Genomic DNA, 22,515 nt, shown 5'->3' with positions numbered 1-22,515 from the left:
TTGTGTGGTTTGTATGGTTGTATTCTCATTTCTTTCATCTCGTTTGATAGAATGGAAGATATATTGCAGAAATAGATATAATTTTGACTGGTTTCATACCAGAAAGTACCTTAAAATTGAGCTCAAAGTAGCAGAAATGTTGTTTTTGCTGATGTTCAAGAGTAAACAAATGACATCATCATCCAGTATGTGTCCAACTGGCAACCTAATACGCAGTCACGAATGGGTTGACATTATTTATACATTTATTACAGTAATGCAGTAGTCTTCATAACAATAAACCTTCATTTTTTTGTGTGAATAAAAATTCAAAATGGAAAGCAAGTGTAATATAAAAGGGGCCTGGAGATGTGACTGATGAACAGAGAAAGCATTATTTTAGTACTAGGAATATCTGCATTGTTTATTCTAGACCCTATTTTGAAATAGGCATCTCTTGAAATTTGTAATAAAGTGTCCAAATTACCAATTTCTGACCACTTTATTGGGTAGTTGAAATAGCTGAAGGATGGTTTCCTGTACTCAATCGACAGAATAAAAGGAATACTAGTGAAATAGCTGAGTTTGGCAGACTGGAATAATGGAATGGGTCAAAATTAGGGCATAAAGTGGGTGAAATCGCTGATGCGTAAATATCGTCATTGGGTTAAGTGTATTCTAACCTAACCACTCTGTAATCTGGCACCCAAGTCCCAATGATGCTGGATTAGTGATGGTCACCCTGTACCTAAAACACATTCCCTACCCTTCTTAAATCGTCCTTGTTCCCCTCCCTTTCCTAATTTCTCCTTGTTCTCCTACCCTTCCTAAATCCTCCTCGTTCCTCACCATACCTACTTTCTGTTTTTTTCCTAACTTTCAGTAATAACTCTACCATTCACTTTAACTGATATACTCAGGAGGCTTTATTTATTTATTTGTTTATTTTTTTTAACATACTGCCATCTCCTGCCAAGGCAGGGTGACCCCCAAAAAAGAAAACACCTTCACCATCATTTCACACTATCATTATCTGTACAGAGGCTCACAGATACAACAGTTTAGATGTCACTCTAACGGCAGATATCCCAAACCCCACCTTTAACCACTTCACCATCCATGCTGTAGTACTACACCATGAGCTCAGCTCACTCAGATAAGCTGTGAGTGATAAATTTGGGCCTAGAAATGAGAGAATGGGTCTATGCAGTAAGTGTGCCCCATGAAAAAATCCTGCATCACACAGTACATAATAAGAAAATTCGACCGTGTTTTTGATTTAAAACAGTGATTTTGTGGTGTGTTTTCATGTTGGTTTTTATGGTTGTATTCTCAGTTTTTTGGTCTCATATTATAGAATTGATGATATGTTACAGAAACATAGATGATTTTTTATTGCTTTCAGGACTGAAAATAGCTTGAAATTGAGCTCAAAGTAGCAGAAATGTTTGATTTTTTGGATATTCCAGAGTACACAAATTGCATCACTTGTCCAATAAGCATACAACTGATCAGTCTAATATACATTCAGGAATACACTGACATTATTTATACAATTATTACAATAATGCAGTTGTCTGCAAAGCAGTAAATCTTTTATTTTTTGTGTGAATAAAAATTTAAGTTGGACAGCATGCATAATGTAGGAGAGACCTGGGAATGTAACTAATGAACAGAGGAAATGCATTTTAGTGCCAGGAATGTCTACATTGTTTATTCTGAACCTTATTTTTAAATTGGCAATTTTTTAATTTTGTGTGAAAATGGCCAAATTACCAATTTCCAATCACTTTATTTGGTAGCTGAAATAGGTAAATGGGCAGTTTCATGTAATCAGTCAATAGAATAGGAGGAATACTAGTGAAATATCTATGAGTTTAGTTGCTTGAAGCAATTGACTGAAAACAGGGCTTAACTTGAGTAAAATTGACAATGTACAAATATGGTTTCATTACCTTCGGAAAAAGATTCTCTATCATTTCATAAGAAACAAATAATTTTTTAAGGGTTAAAGTGCAGGCATTGTACTTCCTGCCTCCAGGACTCATGTCTGGCTAACAGGTTTCCCTGAATCCCTTCACAAAATATTATCCTATTCACATTCCAGTGGCTTGTCAAGTCCCAAAAACCATTCACTCCTATCTAACACATTCACACATACTTACTGTATGTCCAAGCCCCTTGCACACAAGACCTCTTTTACCCCCTCCCTCCATTGTTTCTTAGGATGACCCTTACCCTTCTACCCTCCACTACAGATTTATACACCCTCCATCCTTTCTAAATGTCCAGACCACCTCAACAACCCCTCCTCAGCCCTCTGAACAATAATCTTAGTAACTCTGCACCTCATCCTAATAACCACACCACACACACACTGCATAATATTTATGCCACACACATTGCCTTTAGACCTGACATCTCCACTGCCTCCAGCTTCTTTCTGGCTGTGTCATTCACAACTTATGCTTCACACCCATATAAGAGTGTTGGTACCACTATACTCTCATACATTCCCTTCTTTGCCTCCATGGATAATGTTCTTTGTCTCTACAAATACCTTGGGAGGCTTATTTTCCTATGCTTCTTATACAATTTTATCCTGTTTTTTCCTGCTACATAGAAAGTATTCATGCTTTCTGCCAGTCCTTAGGTAACATATCTTCTTTCGTGCATAGTTGATGGGCGTACATCAAATACACATATCATATGTGGGTGTGATATGTATTTTTCAAAATTATTTGGTTGGAATATTCACCAGTAATCGAACTTAATTTTTCTGATTGGTGATTTTTTGTTCTTTTTCTTAGAGGAATTCCAACTATCATGGGAGAATCAGTATTTGCAGAGATCACCACAGATGGCTGTGCTGGAACATCTAGAGAGGTTCGCTATTTGGAACATGTACAAGCTAGAGTTTCTCTTCGATTCCTGCCACGAGGAAACATCAACATAAAACTTATATCCCCCTCAGGTAAGTTCTTTCTAGCCTTTCTTTCTGTTTGCATCTATTGAGAAAATAATTGAATTAGTTTATTTGGTTTAAAGCCTTTTAACTACATGAGGGTTATTAAGGCTGCATGTCACTTGTACACCACTAGTCAAGAACATGTTATCTGTAAAATATGGATTAAAGCAAACTGTTAGTTTATATACACGGAAAGACTTACCTCCTGGGTTATATTCCCTTGCCATAACATAATTGAGTATAGAGCTTTGTTACTCATGAAACTGTAATAACATGATTGGAAACAAACCATAAAACAGGTGGAGATTTAACCTGTGGTTTAGAGCTTTGTTAATAAGTTAAATAAATTTTTATTAAAAAATTATTAGCAAACCCTTTGAGCTTAAATACTGTAACTTAAGGAAAATGTTACAAAATATCATATCAGTGATGACTACACCTGTACATCTTGTCGTGAAGGAACATTAAAATTTGCATGATGGAGATGCAATCACCAGCTGTTGAAGTACAGTAATTAATTTACTTCATTTGCTCTTATAAATGAAACTACTTTACATTATTAATTTTATTTTGAGCACTATATTTTTATTTCCAGGTACTTCTTCTACACTGTTATTTGAAAGACCAAGGGATGTGTTCTCTGAAAAGTTTGATGATTGGCCTTTCCTCTCTGTTCACTTTTGGGGAGAAAAGGCAGCAGGGACTTGGCGGTTAGTTGTCACTAACGCTGGTACACGGGAAGTTCGTCACCCAGGTAAGTTAATTCTTCAGTGGAAAGATTTCCTTTTTAATAATGGATTGTATATCAAAGACAATATTTCCAGGTGAATTTGTAAGTAAAACTTTACAAGTTCAGTATAGTATTGTATTTAATTTTTTTTTAAGTATTAATGATTGTTTCCCAATATATATACAGCAATTCTCTCTGTATTATGCTGCAAATCCTTAAGCTCTGTACTGGTAATTCATTTAACATTTGTGTTTACACTTTCTTTAGTGCATTAACCATGATGTAAGACAGGTGCCAAATACTGGGATTTTCTGGACTGTGGATTAGGGGTATGTCAGAGACTCGGTATCAATGCCTTTTTATGGTATCGCTATCAGTGAAAAAGTTGCCAATACAGTGGTCCCTTGTTTTTCGTAATTAATCCATTCCTGGAAGTGTGTCTATTATCGAAATTGACGATTTTTTAATCCATTTTCCCCATAAGAAATAATGTAATTTTTTTTTTTTTTTTTTTTCAACAAGTCGGCCATCTCCCACCGAGGCAGGGTGACCCAAAAAAGAAAGAAAATCCCCAAAAAGAAAATACTTTCATCATCATTCAACACTTTCACCACACTCGCACATTATCACTGTTTTTGCAGAGGTCCTCAGAATACAACAGTTTAGAAGCATACACATATAAAGATACACAACATATCCCTCCAAACTGCCAATATCCCAAACCCCTCCTTTAAAGTGCAGGCATTGTACTTCCCATTTCCAGGACTCAAGTCCGACTATATGAAAATAACCGGTTTCCCTGAATCCCTTCACTAAATATTACCCTGTTTACACTCCAACAGATCGTCAGGTCCCAAGTACCATTCGTCTCCATTCACTCCTATCTAACACGCTCACGCACGCTTGCTGGAAGTCCAAGCCCCTTGCCCACAAAACCTCCTTTACCCCCTCTCTCCAACCCTTTCGAGGACGACCCCTACCCCGCCTTCCTTCCCCTATAGATTTATATGCTTTCCATGTCATTCTACTTTGATCCATTCTCTCTAAATGACCAAACCACCTCAACAACCCCTCTTCTGCCCTCTGACTAATACTTTTATTAACTCCACACCTTTTCCTAATTTCCACACTCTGAATTTTCTGCATAATATTTACACCACACATTGCCCTTAAACAGGACATCTCCACTGCCTCCAACCGTCTCCTCGCTGCTGCATTTACCACCCAAGCTTCACATCCATATAAGAGTGTTGGTACTACTATACTTTCATACATTCCCTTCTTTGCCTCCATAGATAACGTTTTTTGACTCCACATATACCTCAACGCACCACTCACCTTTTTTCCCTCATCAATTCTATGATTAACCTCATCCTTCATAAATCCATCCGCCGACACGTCAACTCCTAAGTATCTGAAAACATTCACTTCTTCCATACTCCTCCTCCCCAATTTGATATCCAATTTTTCTTTATCTAAATCATTTGATACCCTCATCACCTTACTCTTTTCTATGTTCACTTTCAACTTTCTACCTTTACACACATTCCCAAACTCATCCACTAACCTTTGCAATTTTTCTTTAGAATCTCCCATAAGCACAGTATCATCAGCAAAAAGTAACTGTGTCAATTCCCATTTTGAATTTGATTCCCCATAATTTAATCCCACCCCTCTCCCGAACACCCTAGCATTTACTTCTTTTACAACCCCATCTATAAATATATTAAACAACCATGGTGACATTACACATCCCTGTCTAAGACCTACTTTTACCGGGAAGTATTCTCCCTCTCTTCTACACACCCTAACCTGAGCCTCACTATCCTCATAAAAGCTCTTTACAGCATTTAGTAACTTACCACCTATTCCATATACTTGCAACATCTGCCACATTGCTCCTCTATCCACTCTATCATATGCCTTTTCTAAATCCATAAATGCAATAAAAACTTCCCTACCTTTATCTAAATACTGTTCACATATATGCTTCAATGTAAACACTTGATCTACACATCCCCTACCCACTCTGAAGCCTCCTTGCTCGTCCGCAATTCTACATTCTGTCTTACCTCTAATTCTTTCAATTATAACCCTACCGTATACTTTTCCTGGTATACTCAGTAAACTTATTCCTCTATAATTTTTACAATCTCTTTTGTCCCCTTTCCCTTTATATAAAGGGACTATACATGCTCTCCGCCAATCCCTAGGTACCTTCCCCTCTTTCATACATTTATTAAACAAAAGTACCAACCACTCCAACACTATATCCCCCCCTGCTTTTAACATTTCTGTCATGATCCCATCAGTTCCAGCTGCTTTACCCCCTTTCATTCTACGTAATGCCTCACGTACCTCCACCACACTTACATTCTGCTCTTCTTCACTCCTAAAAGATGGTATACCTCCCTTACCAGTGCATGAAATTACTGCCTCTGTTTCTTCCTTAACATTTAAAAGTTCCTCAAAATATCCTCGCCATCTACCTAATACCTCCATCTCCCCATTTACTAACTCCCCTACTCTGTTTTTAACTGACAAATCCATACTTTCCCTAGGCTTTCTTAACTTGTTTAGCTCACTCCAAAATTTTTTCTTATTTTCATTAAAATTTCTTGACAGTGCCTCTCCCACTCTATCATCTGCTCTCCTTTTGCACTCTCTCACCACTCTCTTTACCTTTCTTTTACTCTCCATATACTCTGCTTTTCTTATAACACTTCTGCTTTCTAAAAACCTCTCATAAGCTACCTTTTTCTCTTTTATCACACCCTTTACTTCATCATTCCACCAATCACTCCTCTTTCCTCCTGCCCCCACCCTCCTATAACCACAAACTTCTGTCCATTCCAGACACCCAGAGGTATTATAACAAAAATTTTTTTATATGAAATATAGATGTAGTACATACGCAGTACAATGGAACATGATGAATGAAACATTAACAGCATAACACTTACCTTTATTGGTGATTCTTCTTAGTGTATGGAAGACTGGAGGAGGAGAGAGATTGAATTACTGTTTGGAAGAGGAATCCCCTTCCATCAACACCTCAGGTACCAAGTCCTTTTCTGGGGTTACTACTCTTCTCTGTTTCTTAATGCCACTAGGACCAGCTTGAGAGTCACTGTACACCTGTGGTACTAAATACTTGTCCAGAGAGCTCTGCTTCTGACGTCTCTTTAAAACTTCCCTAAAATGGGCCAAGACTTCGTCACTGTACATGTTGCTGACATGGCTTGCAACAGCCTTGCCAGGGTGATGTTTCTCTATAAATCTTTCCATCTTACCCCACATTTCAAAAATCTCTTTAATTTCTGAAGAAGGCAACTTCTTCCATCTCTCTTCCTCCTCCTCTGCAGCAATATTCTGAGCTGCGGTCTGTTGCTGTTCCTGCTGAAGCTCTTGCAGCTCCTCAGTGGTTAGCTCTTCGTTTTGGTCCTCTACCAACTCTTCCACATCCTCCAAACTCACATCCAACCCCATGGAACTCCCCAGTGCCACAGTAGATTTCACAACTGTCATAGGCTCATCAGGGTCAGCCCCAAACCCTTCAAAATCCCTCTTGTGGACACAATCTGGCCACATTTTCTCCAAACAGAGTTCAAAGTCCTGGTAGTCACTCCCTCCCAAGCCTTACCTATAAGGCTTATGCAGTGGAGAATACTGAAGTGATCTTTCCAAAACTCTCTTAGGGTCAAATGAGTGTCTGAGGTCACATTAAAGCACCTTTGAAACATTGCTTTGGTGTAGAGTTTTTTAAAGTTTGAAATGACCTGCTAGTCCATGGGCTGGAGGAGAGGAGTGGTATTAGGGGGCAAGAACTTTACTGTGATGAACCCAAACTCCTCTAGAATTAGGTCATCCAAGTTTGGAGGATGAGCAGGTGCATTGTCCATTAGCAGGAGGCACTTGAGATTCAATTTCTTTTCCAGGAGGTAATTCTTCACACTAGGGCCAAACACTTCATTGAACCACTCGGCAAAAATTTCCCTCGTGACCCTTGCCTTATTATTAGCTTTCCAAAACACACACAGTTTACTCTTCATAACATTGTTTTTCCTAAACACTCTGGGGTTTTCAGAATGGTACACTAGTAACGGCTTCACTTTGCAATCCCCACTAGCATTAACACAGAACATGAGTGTCAGCGTGTCTTTCATTGGCTTGAGTCCTGGCAGTCCCTTTTCCTCCTGAGTAATGTAGGTCCTCTTTGGCATTTTCTTCCAAAAGAGGCCTGTTTCGTCACAATTAGACACTTGCTCAGGTTTCAGTCCTTTAGCCTCTATGTACTCCTTGAATTCACTTAGGAATTTTGTAGCTGCAATTTTGTCTGAACTGGCAGCCTCGCCATGCCTTATCACACTGTGTATGCCACTATGGTTCTTAAATCTCTCAAACCAGCCTTTGCTGGCCTTAAATTCACCAATATCAGTACTTGTTGCAGGTAATTTCTTTACGAGATCGTCATGCAACTTCCTAGCCTTTTCACAAATGATCGACTGCATAAGACTATCTCCTGCTAATTGTTTCTCATTTATCCACATCAATAATAACTTCTCAACATCTTCGAGTACTGGTGATCTCATTTTTGTCAGCATATTTACCCCCTTTGCAACAACAGCTTCCTTGATTTCCATTTTCTTGGCCACGATGGAAGCTATGGTTGTATGGGGTTTGTTATACATCCTGGCCAGTTTGGCTACACGTACGCCACTTTCATATTGTTCAATGATGTTTTTCTTGAATTCAGTCATATTTCTCACCTTCTTTACCAAAGGCCTGGAACTAGGAGCTTTCTTTGGAGCCATGCTAGCTTATTTAGCAGTTGCAAGCACTAAAATGAATGGAATATTATGAAATATTTCGTATGAACAAGTGAGGGGACCGTCACTCACTGGTAAACAATGGCACACTGGCTGGGAAGGGAAGGCGAGGCAGCTCGGAGCCATGTGTACACGTCCCGGACAAACGATGATTCACGAGTCAAATGATGATTTGCGAGCCAGTATTTTGACGAAAATAACGTTATGATTATCGAAAATTACGACTATCAAGCCTTTTGATCAATGAGGGACCACTGTACTAGCTGATACTTTTAAGATACAGTGGAACCTCGTTACTTGAACAGCTCCCTACTCAAACAGTTCGGTATTCGAACGCTTTGTTCGGTAAAACAATCACTCGGTAGTCGACCATTTGTTCGGCACTTGACCAAACAAAAACATCCTGCCAGAAATTTGCTATAAACTATTTAGTGTTTCTTCACATTTTTTTTTTATATTGTATAAATAAGTCACCATGGGGCCTTTGAAGATTAGTAATAGCAGCTGACCAAAAAGAAAATTGGTTGGGAAAAATTCATTCGGTACTCGAACAGATCGGCACTCAAACAGCCTTCTGGAATGGGTTAAGTTTGAGTACCAAGGTTCCACTGTATTAAAATTAAAATTGGAGGGAGGGGGTAAAGGAGGTTTTATGGGCGAGGGGCATGGACTTCCAGCAAGCATGTGTGAGCATGTTAGATAGGAGTGAATGGAGACGAATGGTTTTTGGGACCTGACGGAGTGTGAGCAGGGTAATATTTAGTGAAGGGATTCAGGAAAACCAGTTATTTCTATATAGCCAGACTTGAGTACTGGAAATGGGAAGTACAATACCTGCACTTTAAAGCAGAGGTTTGGGATATTGGCAATTTGGAGGGGGATGTTATAGTTCTTTGTATATGCTTCCAAACTGTTGTATCTGGGCACCTCTGCAAAGACTGATTATGTGTGAGTGAGGTGAAAGTGTTGAATGATGATGAAAGTATTTTCTTTTTGCCGATTTTCTTTCTTTTTGGGTCACCCTGCCTCGGTGGGAGATGGCCGACTTGTTGAAAAAAAAAATAATAATACATGTACAGTAATAATGTACTACAGGTCTCCCTCAACATTCATGTTTTCAACTTTCACGGGCTTCACACATTCGCGAATTCCCAACCGCCAAATTCCCAGCCACCAAATTCCCAGCCTCCAAATCATATTTAAGTTTCCCGCCACCTGCGAGTCCCTACTACCCTCCCTCCGACCCCCGCAACTGGCAGCCAGCCCTCCCACCGCCCAGTGTGGTGAGTGTTTTGTTTGTTCATTATTTGCTATTAAACTACAGTATAAATAATGTAAACCCATTCATGACTGCATATTGGAATGGCTATTCGGACAGGTATTAGACGGTGACATCATGTGTTTACTCTTGAACACTGCAAAGAATTAAACATTTCTGCTACAGCTAATAATAACAATAGTAATAATAATAATAATAATAATAATAATAATAATAATAAATATGATATAATTGAAGAAGGAAATTGTACAAAAATACGAGGGAGTGGTTGACACATCGTCAGTGTGGCTTTGTTTATGCTGGAGTGAACATTAGTCTCCCTGCTCTTCCAAACATTTCACAATAATTCGTTGTGTTTGGTGCTTGTAGATTGAGTGTGACTGGAGTGGTAGAGGCAGTGATTGAGGCAATGGCATTTAATAACATACATGTTAATAATAATACATGTTATTAATAATAACATGTACTATTATTATTTATAACATATATGTTATTAAATACCACTGCCTCAACCACTGAATTATTGTGAAATGTTTGGAAGAGCAGGGAGACTAATGTTCACTCCAGCATAAACAAAGCCACACTGACGATGTGTCAACCACTCCCTTGTATTTTTGTACAATTTCCTTCTTCAATTATATCGTATTTATTATTATTATTATTATTATTATTATTATTATTATTATTATTACTATTGTTATTATTAGCAATAGCAGAAATGTTCGATTCTTTGCTGTGTTCAAGAGTAAACACATGATGTCACCGTCTAATACCTTTCCTAATAGCCATTCCAATATGCAGTCATGAATGGGTTTACATTATTTATTCTGTAGTTTAATAGCAAATAATGAACAAACAAAACACTCACCACACTGAGTGGTGGGAGGGCTGGCTACCAGTTGCGGGGCTCGGAGGGAGGGTAGTAGGGACTCACAGTGGTGAAGGCAGTGGTGGAGTCTGTGGTATTTAATAACATACATGTTATTAAATAACATACGTTATTAAAGCATAACATGTATATATTTAGTACAATTTACGACGTTTTCATGTATTTTATGATTATTCATGGTTCAACAAGTTAAGGAAGCAGTATTGTAATATATTTCCCTACAATATATTGGGGCACCAAACATTCACGGTTTTTCAATATTCGCGAGGCTCTTGATCCCCTAACCCTCGCGATTGTTGAGGGAGACCTGTATATAATTATAACTATAATAATAGACGACTTCAAAAGACTGTCACTAGATGCCAGTGTTTACCACAACAAAGTGGGAGCGGTTATGGCCGCCTCCACCTCTTACATAATGACATATTTTATTCATTCTAGAGTATATACAGTGGACCTTCGACTAACGCTATTAATCCGTTCCTGAGAGCTCATCGTTAGTCAGAATTATCGTTAGTCAAGTTAATTTTCCATATAAGAAATAATGGAAATCAAATTAATCCGTGTAGGACACCCCAAAGTATGAAAAAAAAATTGTTTTTACCACATGAAATATTAATTTTAATACACACAAACTGAAGAAGACATGCACAGTTACGTGACACTTACCTTTATTGAAGATCTGGTGATGATTGATGGGATGGGAGGAGGGGAGAGTGTTGATGGTCTTAGTGTTTAGAAGGGGAATCCCCTTCCATTAGGACTTGAGGTGGCAAGTCCTTTTCTGGGGTTACTTCCATTCCCTTTAAATCTCTCAAACCAACCTTTGCTGGCCTTAAATTCACTCACATCACCACTAATTGCTGGCATTTTTTTAATTAAATCGTCATGCAACTTCCTAGCCTTTTCACATATGATTGCTTGAGAGATGCTATCTCCTGCTATCTGTTTTTCGTTTATCCACACCAATAACAGCCTCTCAACATCTTTGAGTACTTGTGATCTCAGTTTCGAAAACATAGTTGCACCTTTGGCAAGAACAGCTTCCTTGATTGCCGTTTTCTTGGCCACAATAGTAGCGATGGTTGATTGGGGTTTTGTGTACAACATGGCCAGCTCGGAGACACGCACTCCACTTTCATACTTAGCAATGATCTCTTTCATCATATCCATAGTAATGCTCACCCTTTTTGCTGTAGGGTTGGCACTAGAAGCTTTCTTGGGGCCCATGGTGACTTATTTTGCAGGTGCAATCACTAAAAAGGCTGTGATAATATGAAATGTTCCGATTATATGCTTGGAAGTGACCGTGGTGGCTGGCTGGCTTGTAAACACTGGCCAGAAGTGGACGCGTCTCAGACAGAACAAATAGTGTTGGTCGAGTTTTTTAGCGCTAGTTGAGGCAAAATTTTTGCATTAAAATGTATCGCTAGTCGGATTTATCGTTAATCGATGCCATCGTTGGTCGAGGGTCCACTGTATCAGGTTTCTATGTTATTTATATTGTTTATTATGTAATATTAGATGAACTGTGATAGATAAATAAGCCGTGTAGATGATATTAGCGAAATTATTCAAGGAGTATTTTGTCCGGTCTCCAGACAAACTCTCGTCCGCCGATGATACCACTACATGAGTGACATTTTATTCATTCTAGAGTATCTATCAAATTTCTGTGTTATAAGCTGTAGAGTTGACATCAGGGAAATTATTGAAGTACAGAATTCCACTGGAACGGATTAATTGCATTTCAATTAATTTAAATGAGGAAAATTGACTCTGCAAACGAGCAAATCCAGATGCGAGCAAGGTCACGGAATGGATTAAACTCGTGAGTGGAGGCTCCACTGTACTATAATTTTGCAGTAATATTTAAGTTTTTTAACCTTAATCCTTTTTGAAGTGTATTTATTTAATTTTGTGTGTTTTAAGAGAATGTTTTATTTAATTAAAGAGAGAACAGTTATTACAGTATACATTGTTGTTGTTATGGTCATGGTAAGTGCTAAACTTGTGAGGGTCATATAGCACCTGAGGTATTGGAAATAATCAAGTTTGATCCAGGGAAGGGGAGGATAGTTCTAATTCCTTGGAATGAAAAATATTCACTGGCATGAAGGCACCTCCCTCCTTGAATGGTAGAGCACACAGAAATTTTTAAACAAAAGTAATTATAAATTTTTTCCCATAGGTGTACTAATACAGTGGCAGCTCATCTTGCATGGGACTAAAGAGCGTCCAGGACGTCTGCGCACAGAACTGCCTCAGCGCTCAGATTCTTTGTCTTTCTCACAGCCTCTGCCAACCCAGTCTTCCTCAGGTTTACAGTTCTCGTCACGAAGACCTTCTAATAGTCCCTTCACTATTAGGTACTAAGAACAGATTAAGTACTTCTTAAAAAGCCTTGATAACAATGAACTTGTATTTGTATAGGGCAGGATTTGTATTTTTTAATATGCTTATGCTAGAAATAATCAGTATTTGTCAATGAGACACAGGAAAATGTGGTAGTGTATTATATCTCTATTTTAATGAAAATTCATCCGTATTTGAATTTGAGAAGTGATGGCAGACATTAAAGTTTATGTATGGATTTTCATAATGAAGTCAGTTTACATGAGCAATAGCCTTTCACAATATTGGAGTACAGTGTAATAAAGTTTGAATAAGCATTGGGTCTTTTATCCTTTTCTTTTCCTCCATAGCATCCTCGACCAAATCCTGGCTGGATCTAGTCCCAATGCTACTTATGCCACAGTTGATGGGAAGATAGTATCAGGTCCAAATCACTTGACAACTGCTCAGGATGGTGACATTATAAACAAGTTCGTGGAATCTGAAGTTTGTCACAGTCAGTGCCTCGGTGGATGTTCAGGTCCCGGACCAGACAAGTGCCGAGCTTGCTCTCATTATAGTTTAGAGGGGTAAGAATCAGCTGCTGTTTCATATTAGATTAATATTTGGTTTCCATGCACCTCTACAGGTAAATTTTTTATATAAATAAATTACAAATCAGTTTAATCTCCTTAAATGGCTTAATGGTTCACACAAACATATCTTTGTTTCATTTTCAAGTCCATACCTTCAACACTCAATATTTAACATTACCAATAATTATCCCAGTTACTTAAATCTTAAAACTTCAAGACAACATACAGTAAATTGATCATCTCATTTATTATACATTGTAATGCGACAAATCTGTACAACTATAGTGCTTCAATATCAAAATTTTAAAATTCCATTGTTTCAAATACTCAATTGTACTTCATATTGTAAATTGTTTATGGTAATTTTTACCACTGAACCTTTCGTTGCTTGTTAATTTTAAGTTAATTTTAAGCCTGCCCATAATGCTTTGCATACAAGGGGCTTTTGGCATGTACACCCAACTACTATAATTCCTTGCACAACTATGTATCATTTCCAAATAAACTATATGAATATGAATGTGCACCTTAACATCTTTATTTCATTATTAAGTACTCTCAATTCAGATATTCATGGTCTCTTATCTCATCTTTGGTCTTTATCAGTGTTAATCTTAGTCATTCAATGATTTTTTACTTATTATCTTTAAATTCTTTCTTTCATATGGCTTTACTATCCCAGTTTCAGTGCCCATTTTAACTAATAATATCTCCATTTATAAATATGTTATATGTTATCTCTGGTTGCTCAGGGAAGTGTCCTTGGTCCCCTGCACTTCCTCTTATATATCAATGATCTACCTACTCTTTCACAACACCTTAAGCCTATTCTCCTTGCTGACAATATGACATGTGTCATCTCCCACCCTAATCTTGTCTCACTTAGCACTATTGTTAATGAAGAGCTAGTAAAAATATCGACCTGGATGACTGCTAATAAACTTACACTTAATACTGACAAAACCTTCTTCATTCTGTTTGGGAACAGAACAGGTGTTGCCCAGTAGAATGTAACGATTGACAACACTCCTATTGCTAGACATAATGAGGGCAAATTCCTGGGCCTGCACCTTGACAGCATCCTGAAATTCAACACCCATATCCAACATCTATAACAAAAAAAGTATCCAAAACAGTTGGGATCCTCTCCAAGATACGTTACTATGTATCACAATCATCCCTACTCACACTATACTATTCACTCATCTATCCCTACCTCACCTATGCTATTTGTGCATGGGGACCAACAACAGCAACTCACCTGAAGCCAATAATAACCCAACAGAAAGCCACAGTAAGAAGGCATAATAGAGGCTCTCATTGCATTGCAACCCATTATTGTAAATATATAATCTCAGTGTACTATTTGCAAAGACATAAATAAATAAATAAATAAATCCAATTCAAGACAGTACACACCCCCACTCTTCAAAGAACTAAACCTGCTCACTATACAGAACATTCACACCTACTGTTGTGCAATCTACATTTACAGAACCATTAACTCTAATTTTAACCCGGAACTAACACAATTTCTTGATAGTTGCAACAGGACCCATAGACACGACACCAGACACAAAAATCTCTATGGCATTTCCCGTGTCCGGCTAAACCTATACAAAAATTTGATGTACATAAAAGGGCCTAGAATCTGGAACTCCCTGCCTGAAAACTCAAGAACCACAGACTCAACCACCATTTTCAACACTACCTTTAAAAAGCATCTCATCTCTCTAACACACCCCATCATCAGCTAACCAAATGAAAACCACCTAATTCTCTTTTTTGTTTTATGAACATATCCAAAACAATATAGACTTATCATTATCTGTAATTCCCTCATAATTTACACCTACACCCCCCAAATGACTGTAAACATACAATTCCTAATATAGCTATTGCCTATTAAATCTTAAGTTAGTCTTTATAAATCTTAAGTCAATCCTAAGTTTGTCTTAGATAATCTTCCAGAATGGCTTTAACCCTTTCAGGGTCCTATACAGTGGACCCCCGCCTTACGATATTAATCCGTTCCTGAGAGCTCATCGTTATCCGAAATTATCGTAAGGCGAATTAATTTTCCCCATAAGAAATAATGGAAATCAAATTAATCCGTGGAAGACACCCAAAAGTCTGAAAAAAAAAAATTTACCACATGAAATATTAATTTTAATACACACAAACTTAATAAGACATACACAATTAATACTCTACTAAGAATAGAATACTGTACATGACACTTACCTTTATTGAAGATCTGGTGATGATTGATGGGATGGGAGGAGGGGAGAGTGTAAAAGTTATTATTGTTTAGAAGGGGAATCCCCTTCCATTAGGACTTGAGGTATCAAGTCCTTTTCCGGGGTTATTTCTCTTCTTCTTTTAATGCCACTAGGACCACTTGAGAGTCACTGGACCTCTGTCGCACAACAAATCTGCCCATAGAGCTCTGTACCTCCTGTTCCTTTAAGATTTGCCTAAAATGGGCCACAACATTGTCATTGTAATAGTCACCAGCACAGCTTGCAATAGCTGTGTTAGGGTGCTTTTCATCCATAAAGGTTTGCAGTTCAACCCACTTCGCACACATTTCCTTAATCTTTGAAGTAGGCACAATGGATTCCACAACTGGCATAGGCTTCTCAGGGTTAGCCCCAAACCCTTCAAAATCTTTCTTAATTTCCATACTAATTCTCACCCTTTTTACCACAGGGTTGGCACTAGAAGCTTTCTTGGGGCCCATGGTGACTTACTTTGCAATTACAAGCACAAAAAACACTGGGATAAGGTGAAATGTACCGAATGTATGCGTGGATGCGACCGCACTGGCTGGCTTGTAAACACTGGCGCTGAAGCCACACGTGGGATGTGTCCCGGACGAATCGCGCGAGGCGAGGCAAAATTTTTGTGTTCAAATGCTTTGTATGGCAGATTTAATGTAACGCAATGCCATCGTAAGGCGGGGGTCCACTGTATATGCCTCTGTTTTGACCATTGAGATGTTTTAATCTATTGTTCATCCCTTTGGGATCATTTCTGCTAGATCTAATTTCCCCACTTGGAACAAAAGTTGTCTGAGCACTTGACTTGTACTCAAGAGAGATCATAATCTACATCTAGAAAATCCTAGAAGGATTGGTCCCCAATCTTCACATAGAAATTACTCTCTACAAAAGCAAAAGACTTGGCAGTCAGTGCAGCATTCCCCCAATGAAAAGTAAGGGTGCCATTAGTACACCAAGAGAAAACACAGTAAGCGTCCAGGGCCAGTAGGACTGTTCAGCAGCCTCCCACCAGCCATAAGGGAAATTATAAACAGACCCCTGGCTACCCTCAAGCAGGAGCTGGACAGATACCTAAAGTCAGTGCTGGATCAGCTGGGCTTTGGTTCATGTGTTGGAACGCATGTGGCCAGCAGTAACAGCCTAGTTGATCAAGCCCTGGTTCAACCCGAGGATCAATACCCCCCAGGCTGTGGGGGCATTGATCCTCGGAATACCCTCCAGGTGGATTCCAGGTAGGCAGATTCACCTCCTCCATACTCTCTCCCTCCAATCTTCCATTACCTTAATTTTTTGTTATCCTCATCACCTTGCTCTTTTCTACTTTCACTTTTAATTTCCTTCTTTTACATACCTGTCCAAACTTGTTCCCCATTAATCCCACACTACTTGCCAACACCCGAGCATTCACTTCTCTTACAACCCCATCCATAAATATATTGAACAACCATGGTGACATCACGTATCCCTTTCTAAGGCCTACTTTTACTGTGAAGTAATCTCTCTCTCTCCTACATACTCTAACCTGAGCCTCACTATCCTCATAAAAACTCTTAACTGCTTTCAGTAATCTACCACTTATTCCTATTCTGTTCATTTGCAACATCTGCCACATTGCTTTCCTATCCACCCAATCATAGCGATAACACAGTGGTACCCCCGAGTTTCTTACAGCTCCCAACTTGAACAATTATGTAAATGTATTATTGTAAGTGCTTTAGTAAGTGTATTTTTTGGGATCTGAAACAGACTAATCTAATTTACATTATTCCTTATGGGAACAAATTCATTCAGTAACAGCACTCGAACAGCCTTCTGAAACGAATTACGGCCGAAACTCGGGGTACCACTGTATTCTTAGGATATAGAGATATACTTATGAGAAAAAATACTATAAGTAATGATATGATAGAAACAGAGGCTTTTCAAATGACTTGAAAAAGCCTATTGTGTGTGCAAAACATTGCCAGTCAGTTTCCAGAAATAAAACATATCTGGTTGGACTAGGCTTAAAAGGCTGGCATGGTACAGTGGTTAGTGTCCTGGCCTGCTAGTTTTAGGACTTGGGTTTGTGTCCCATGCATTATGTGAATAGTTATCTGTATATTTAGACTTCCAATTTTGTCAATTGGAGGTTGAAATATACAGAGAACTATTCTTCCTGGTTTTGTCTCCATGTGGGTTTTTCCTCTAATTGACATGTGTACATTACATTTTGATGTACTAACATTGATTGAATATATATATTTTTTAATTTCTTTCAAGGTGTATTACCTTCCTTTAATCACACTTTGCACAAGTTTCTCTTCCGCAAGTTTTGCTTAAGATTAAACCCATAACACCAGAAGTGTCCATATCCTTGGCATATGCAGTACATGTTCCTTTGAAAACTTATTATGTAAGGTACATACAGTGGACCCCCGAGTTTCGTGATTAATCCGTTCCAGAGAGCCCGCCGAAGGTCAAAATTCACGAAACTCGCAACCATTTTCCCCATAAGAAATAATGGAAATAAAATTAATCCGTTCCAGACACCCAAAAATATTAAAATAAAATATTTTTTTTCAAATTAAATAAAGATTTACATAATGAAAACAATCAGAAATCAAGTACATGCATTTAAAATAAATAAATAATAACATTACACTTACCTTTACTGAAGAATTCTGCGTGGATGGAAGACAGGAGGAGGGGATAGGAGGAAGGTGTACACTATTTTTTGGAAGGAGAATCTCCTTCCATTAGGACTTCAGGTATGAAGTCCATATCTGGGGTTACTTCCCTTCTTCTTTTAATGCCACTGGGACCAGCTTGAGAGTCACTGGACCCCTGTCACACAAAATATCTGTCCAGAGAGGTCTGTTCTGGCGTTTCTTTAAGATTTCCCTAAAGTGGGACACAACACTGTCATTGTACATGTTGCCAATACGGCCTGCAACAGCTTTGTTAGGGTGAAGTTCATCCATAAATGTTTGCACTTCAGTCCACTTTCCACAAATGTCCTTAATCTTTGAAGAAGGCACCTTCCTCCATCTCTCTTCCTCCTCCTCTGCATCAGTTTCTTGAGCTGTGATCTGTTGCTGTTGCAGATGAAGCTCTTGCAGCTCTTCAGTGGTTAGCTCTTAGCTGTGGTCCTCCACCAACTCTTCCACATCCTCACCACTCACCTCCAACCCCAGGGACATCCCCAATGCCACAATAGTTTCCACAACTGGCATAGGTTCCTTAGGGTCAGACACAAACCCTTCAAAATCCCTCTCTTGTACACAATCTGGCCACAAATTTCTCCAAGCAGAGTTCGAAGTCCTAGAAGTCACTCCCTCCCAAGACTTACCTATAAGGTTTATGCAATGGAGGATATTAAAGTGATCTTTCCAGAACTCTCTTAGGGTCAATTCAGTGTCTGAGGTCACTTCAAAGCACTTCTGAAACACTGCTTTGGTGTAGAGTTTTTTGAAGTTTGAAATGACCTGCTGGTCCATGGGCTGGAGGAGTGGTATTAGGAGGCAAGAACTTCACCGTGATGAAACTAAACTCCTCCACTATTTGCTCTTCCAAGTCTGGAGGATGAGCAGGAGCATTGTCCATTACCAGGAGGCACTTGAGTGGCAATTTATTTTCTAGGAGGTATTTCTTCACACTGGGGCCAAACACTTCATTAAACCAATCTAGGAAAATTACCCTTGTGACCCATGCCTTACTGTTAGCCTTCCACATCACACACAAGTTACTCTTGGCGACACTGTATTTCTTGAACACTGGGATTTTCAGAGTGATACACCAGTAAAGGCTTCACTTTAAAATCCCCACTAGCATTACTACAAAACACGAGAGTAAGCCTGTCTTTCATAGGCTTGTGTCCTGGGAGTGCCGCTTCCTCCTGTGTGATGTAGGTCCTCTTTGGCATTTTCTTCCAGAAGAGGCCTGTTTCGTCACAATTAAACACTTGCTGGGGTTTGAATTCTCCAGTGTCTACCCACTCCTTAAACTCCTGTACAAACTTCTCAGCTGCTTTTTTGTCAGAATTGGCAGCCTCACCATGCCTTATCACACTGTGAATGCCACTATGCTTCTTAAATCTCTCAGACCAACCTTTGCTGGCCTTAAAATCACAAGCATCACCACTTGTTGCAGGCATGTTCTTTACGAGATCGTCATGCAATTGCCCTGCCTTTTCACATATTATCGACTGCGTAACACTGTCTCCTGCTAACTGTTTTTTAGTAATCCACACCAACAATAGCCTCTCCACTTCTTCGAGGATTTGTGATCTCCTTTTTGTCAGCATATCCACCCCTTTTACAACAACAGCACACTTTATTTCCTTTCCTTTCGCCACGATCGAAGTGATGGTTGAATGGGGCTTGCCATACATCCTGGCAAGCTCTGTAACATGCACTCCACTCTCATATTTTTCAATGATTTCCTTCTTGAATTCGATCGTGTTCCTCACTTTCTTTACCAAAGGGCTTGCACTAGCTTTTCTTGGGCTCATGGTGACTTACTTAGAAGTTGTAATCACAAAAAACAATGGATTATTACGTATGAACCCGCGGGGTGATGGTCACGTGTTGGTAAACAATGGCACACTGAGCGTGAATGGCATGGGAGACTGGCTTTGTGTGTGCGGTGACGGGGGGACGGGTACCGGACGGTAGCCAAAACACGAGTTTTTTCACGAAACTCGAGGCCAAATTTTTCCAAAAAAACTCGCCGAAGGTCGAATTTCACGAAAGTCGAGGCTGCCAAAACTCAAGGGTCCACTGTAGTTGATAAGCAGTTCCACTTACTCAATTTCTAAATAAAAAAATTTTATTGGACTTTATTACACAATAAGGTTTCACCAGGTTTATCGAGGATCATAATATTAGTGTTTAGTTACAGTGCGGTATTAGATAAAACACAGTAAACTAACAAACAATTGTACAGTCAGTCCCCACTCTTACTATGAGTTACATTCCTTGAGAGTATTTGTAAAGCAAAATTTCATAATGCAAATCATTATGTATTTACCTTGGCTAAAACTGGCCAAAAAAATTAGAAAATGCCAATTTATTGCCTGAAAAAACATATAAGAACCATGTACATATTAGGTTATACTGTAACCACTGGAGACCCGACTGTTCTATGAGGATAGTAGCAACTGTTAAGGCAGCTAAATTAAATTTCTGGCGGATTGCACAATTTTGCATTACACTATTATAAGTATTATTTGAACCTTTGGTTTCAGTGTCATAGGCTGTCCAGAGCATTTTTTTTGTGGTGCCATTACTTCTTTCCTTTCAACACACCGGCCGTATCCCACCGAGGCGGGGTGGCCCAAAAGGAAAAACGAAAGTTTCTCCTTTTACATTTAGTAATACGTACAGTGGAACCTCTACTTGTGAGTTTAACCCGATCTACGTTCACATGTGTAGTGCTACAAAAGTAGATCTACATTTTTTTTTACATATTTTCAAATATAAAAAATAAAAAAGGTAGATCAAAGTTTTTTACACATTTTCAAATGCAAAAAAACAAAAAGAAGATCTAATTTTTTTACAGTGGACCCCCGCATAGCGACTTTAATCCGTGCAAGAGGACTCATTGTTATGCGAAATGATCGGTATGCGAATGAATTTTCCCCATAAGAAATAATGGAAATCAAATTAATCCGTGCAAGACACCCAAAAGTATGAAAAAAAAAATTTTACCACATGAAATATACATTTTCCTACACACAAAGAGAAGGATACATGCACAGTAGTAGAGTAGTACATGCACAATATATATTGTGCATGTACTACTCTACTAAATGAAGAATAAATGACACTTACCTTTATTGAAGATGCAGCAATGACTGATGAGACACTGTGTCCTGGGAGTGCCTTTTCCTCCTGAGTACTGTAGGTCCTGTTTGGCATTTTCTTCCAGAACAGGCCTTATCACACTGTGTATGCCACTACGATTCTTAAATCTCTCAAACCAACCTTTGCTGGCTTTAAATTCACCAATATGAGCACTAGTTCCAGGCATTTTTCCCTGTTCACCTGGGTGTTAGTCGACTGGTGTGGGTTGCATCCTGGGAGACAAGATTAAGGACCCCAATGGAAATAAGTTAGACAGTCTTCGATGACACTGACTTTTTTGGGTTATCCTGGGTGGAAAATCCTCTGGGGTTAATTGTTTCTTGGTATTCTCAATAAGCCACACCAACAACGGTGCTACAGCAGCAGCAGCAGCTGACAGTGCTACAGCAGCAGCAGCAGCAGCTGACAGTGCTACAGCAGCAGCAGACGATGCTACAGCAGCAGCAGACGGTACTACAGCAGCAGCTGACGGTGGTACAGCAGCAGCAGCAGCTGACAGTGCTACAACAGCAGCAGACGATGCTACAGCAGCAGCAGACGGTACTACAGCAGCAGCAGACGGTACTGCAGCAGCTGACGGTGGTACAACAGCAGCAGCAGCTGATGGTACTACAGCAGCAGCTGACAGTGCAGCAGCAGCAGCAGCAGCAGCAGCTGACGGTGGTACAGCAGCAGCAGCAGCTGTACCACCAATAGTAGCGATGGTTGATTGGGGTTTATTATACAACCTGGCCAGCTCGGAGACACGCACTCCACTTTCATACTTATCAATGATCTTTT

At 39.1% G+C, this 22,515-nt stretch overlaps 1 protein-coding gene across 2 annotated transcripts in view; it reads left to right on the top strand.

Moving 5' to 3' along the window:
- Positions 1-22,515, top strand: part of Fur2 (furin-like protease 2) — a 1,176,928-nt gene that overhangs the window by 1,070,451 nt on the left and 83,962 nt on the right. For both annotated transcript variants that reach the window (XM_070083390.1, XM_070083389.1), the window contains exons 11-14: positions 2,790-2,953; positions 3,543-3,701; positions 12,866-13,043; positions 13,380-13,598. In XM_070083390.1, coding sequence (XP_069939491.1) covers positions 2,790-2,953; positions 3,543-3,701; positions 12,866-13,043; positions 13,380-13,598 — 720 coding nt within the window. The remainder of the gene's footprint in view (positions 1-2,789; positions 2,954-3,542; positions 3,702-12,865; positions 13,044-13,379; positions 13,599-22,515) is intronic.

This window comes from Cherax quadricarinatus, chromosome 9, assembly GCF_038502225.1.
Source record: "Cherax quadricarinatus isolate ZL_2023a chromosome 9, ASM3850222v1, whole genome shotgun sequence".
In the NCBI taxonomy this organism is placed as follows: Eukaryota; Metazoa; Arthropoda; class Malacostraca; order Decapoda; family Parastacidae; genus Cherax; species Cherax quadricarinatus.
Note: the sequence above shows the minus strand (reverse complement) of the source record. Positions and strands in the feature narration are given on the sequence as shown.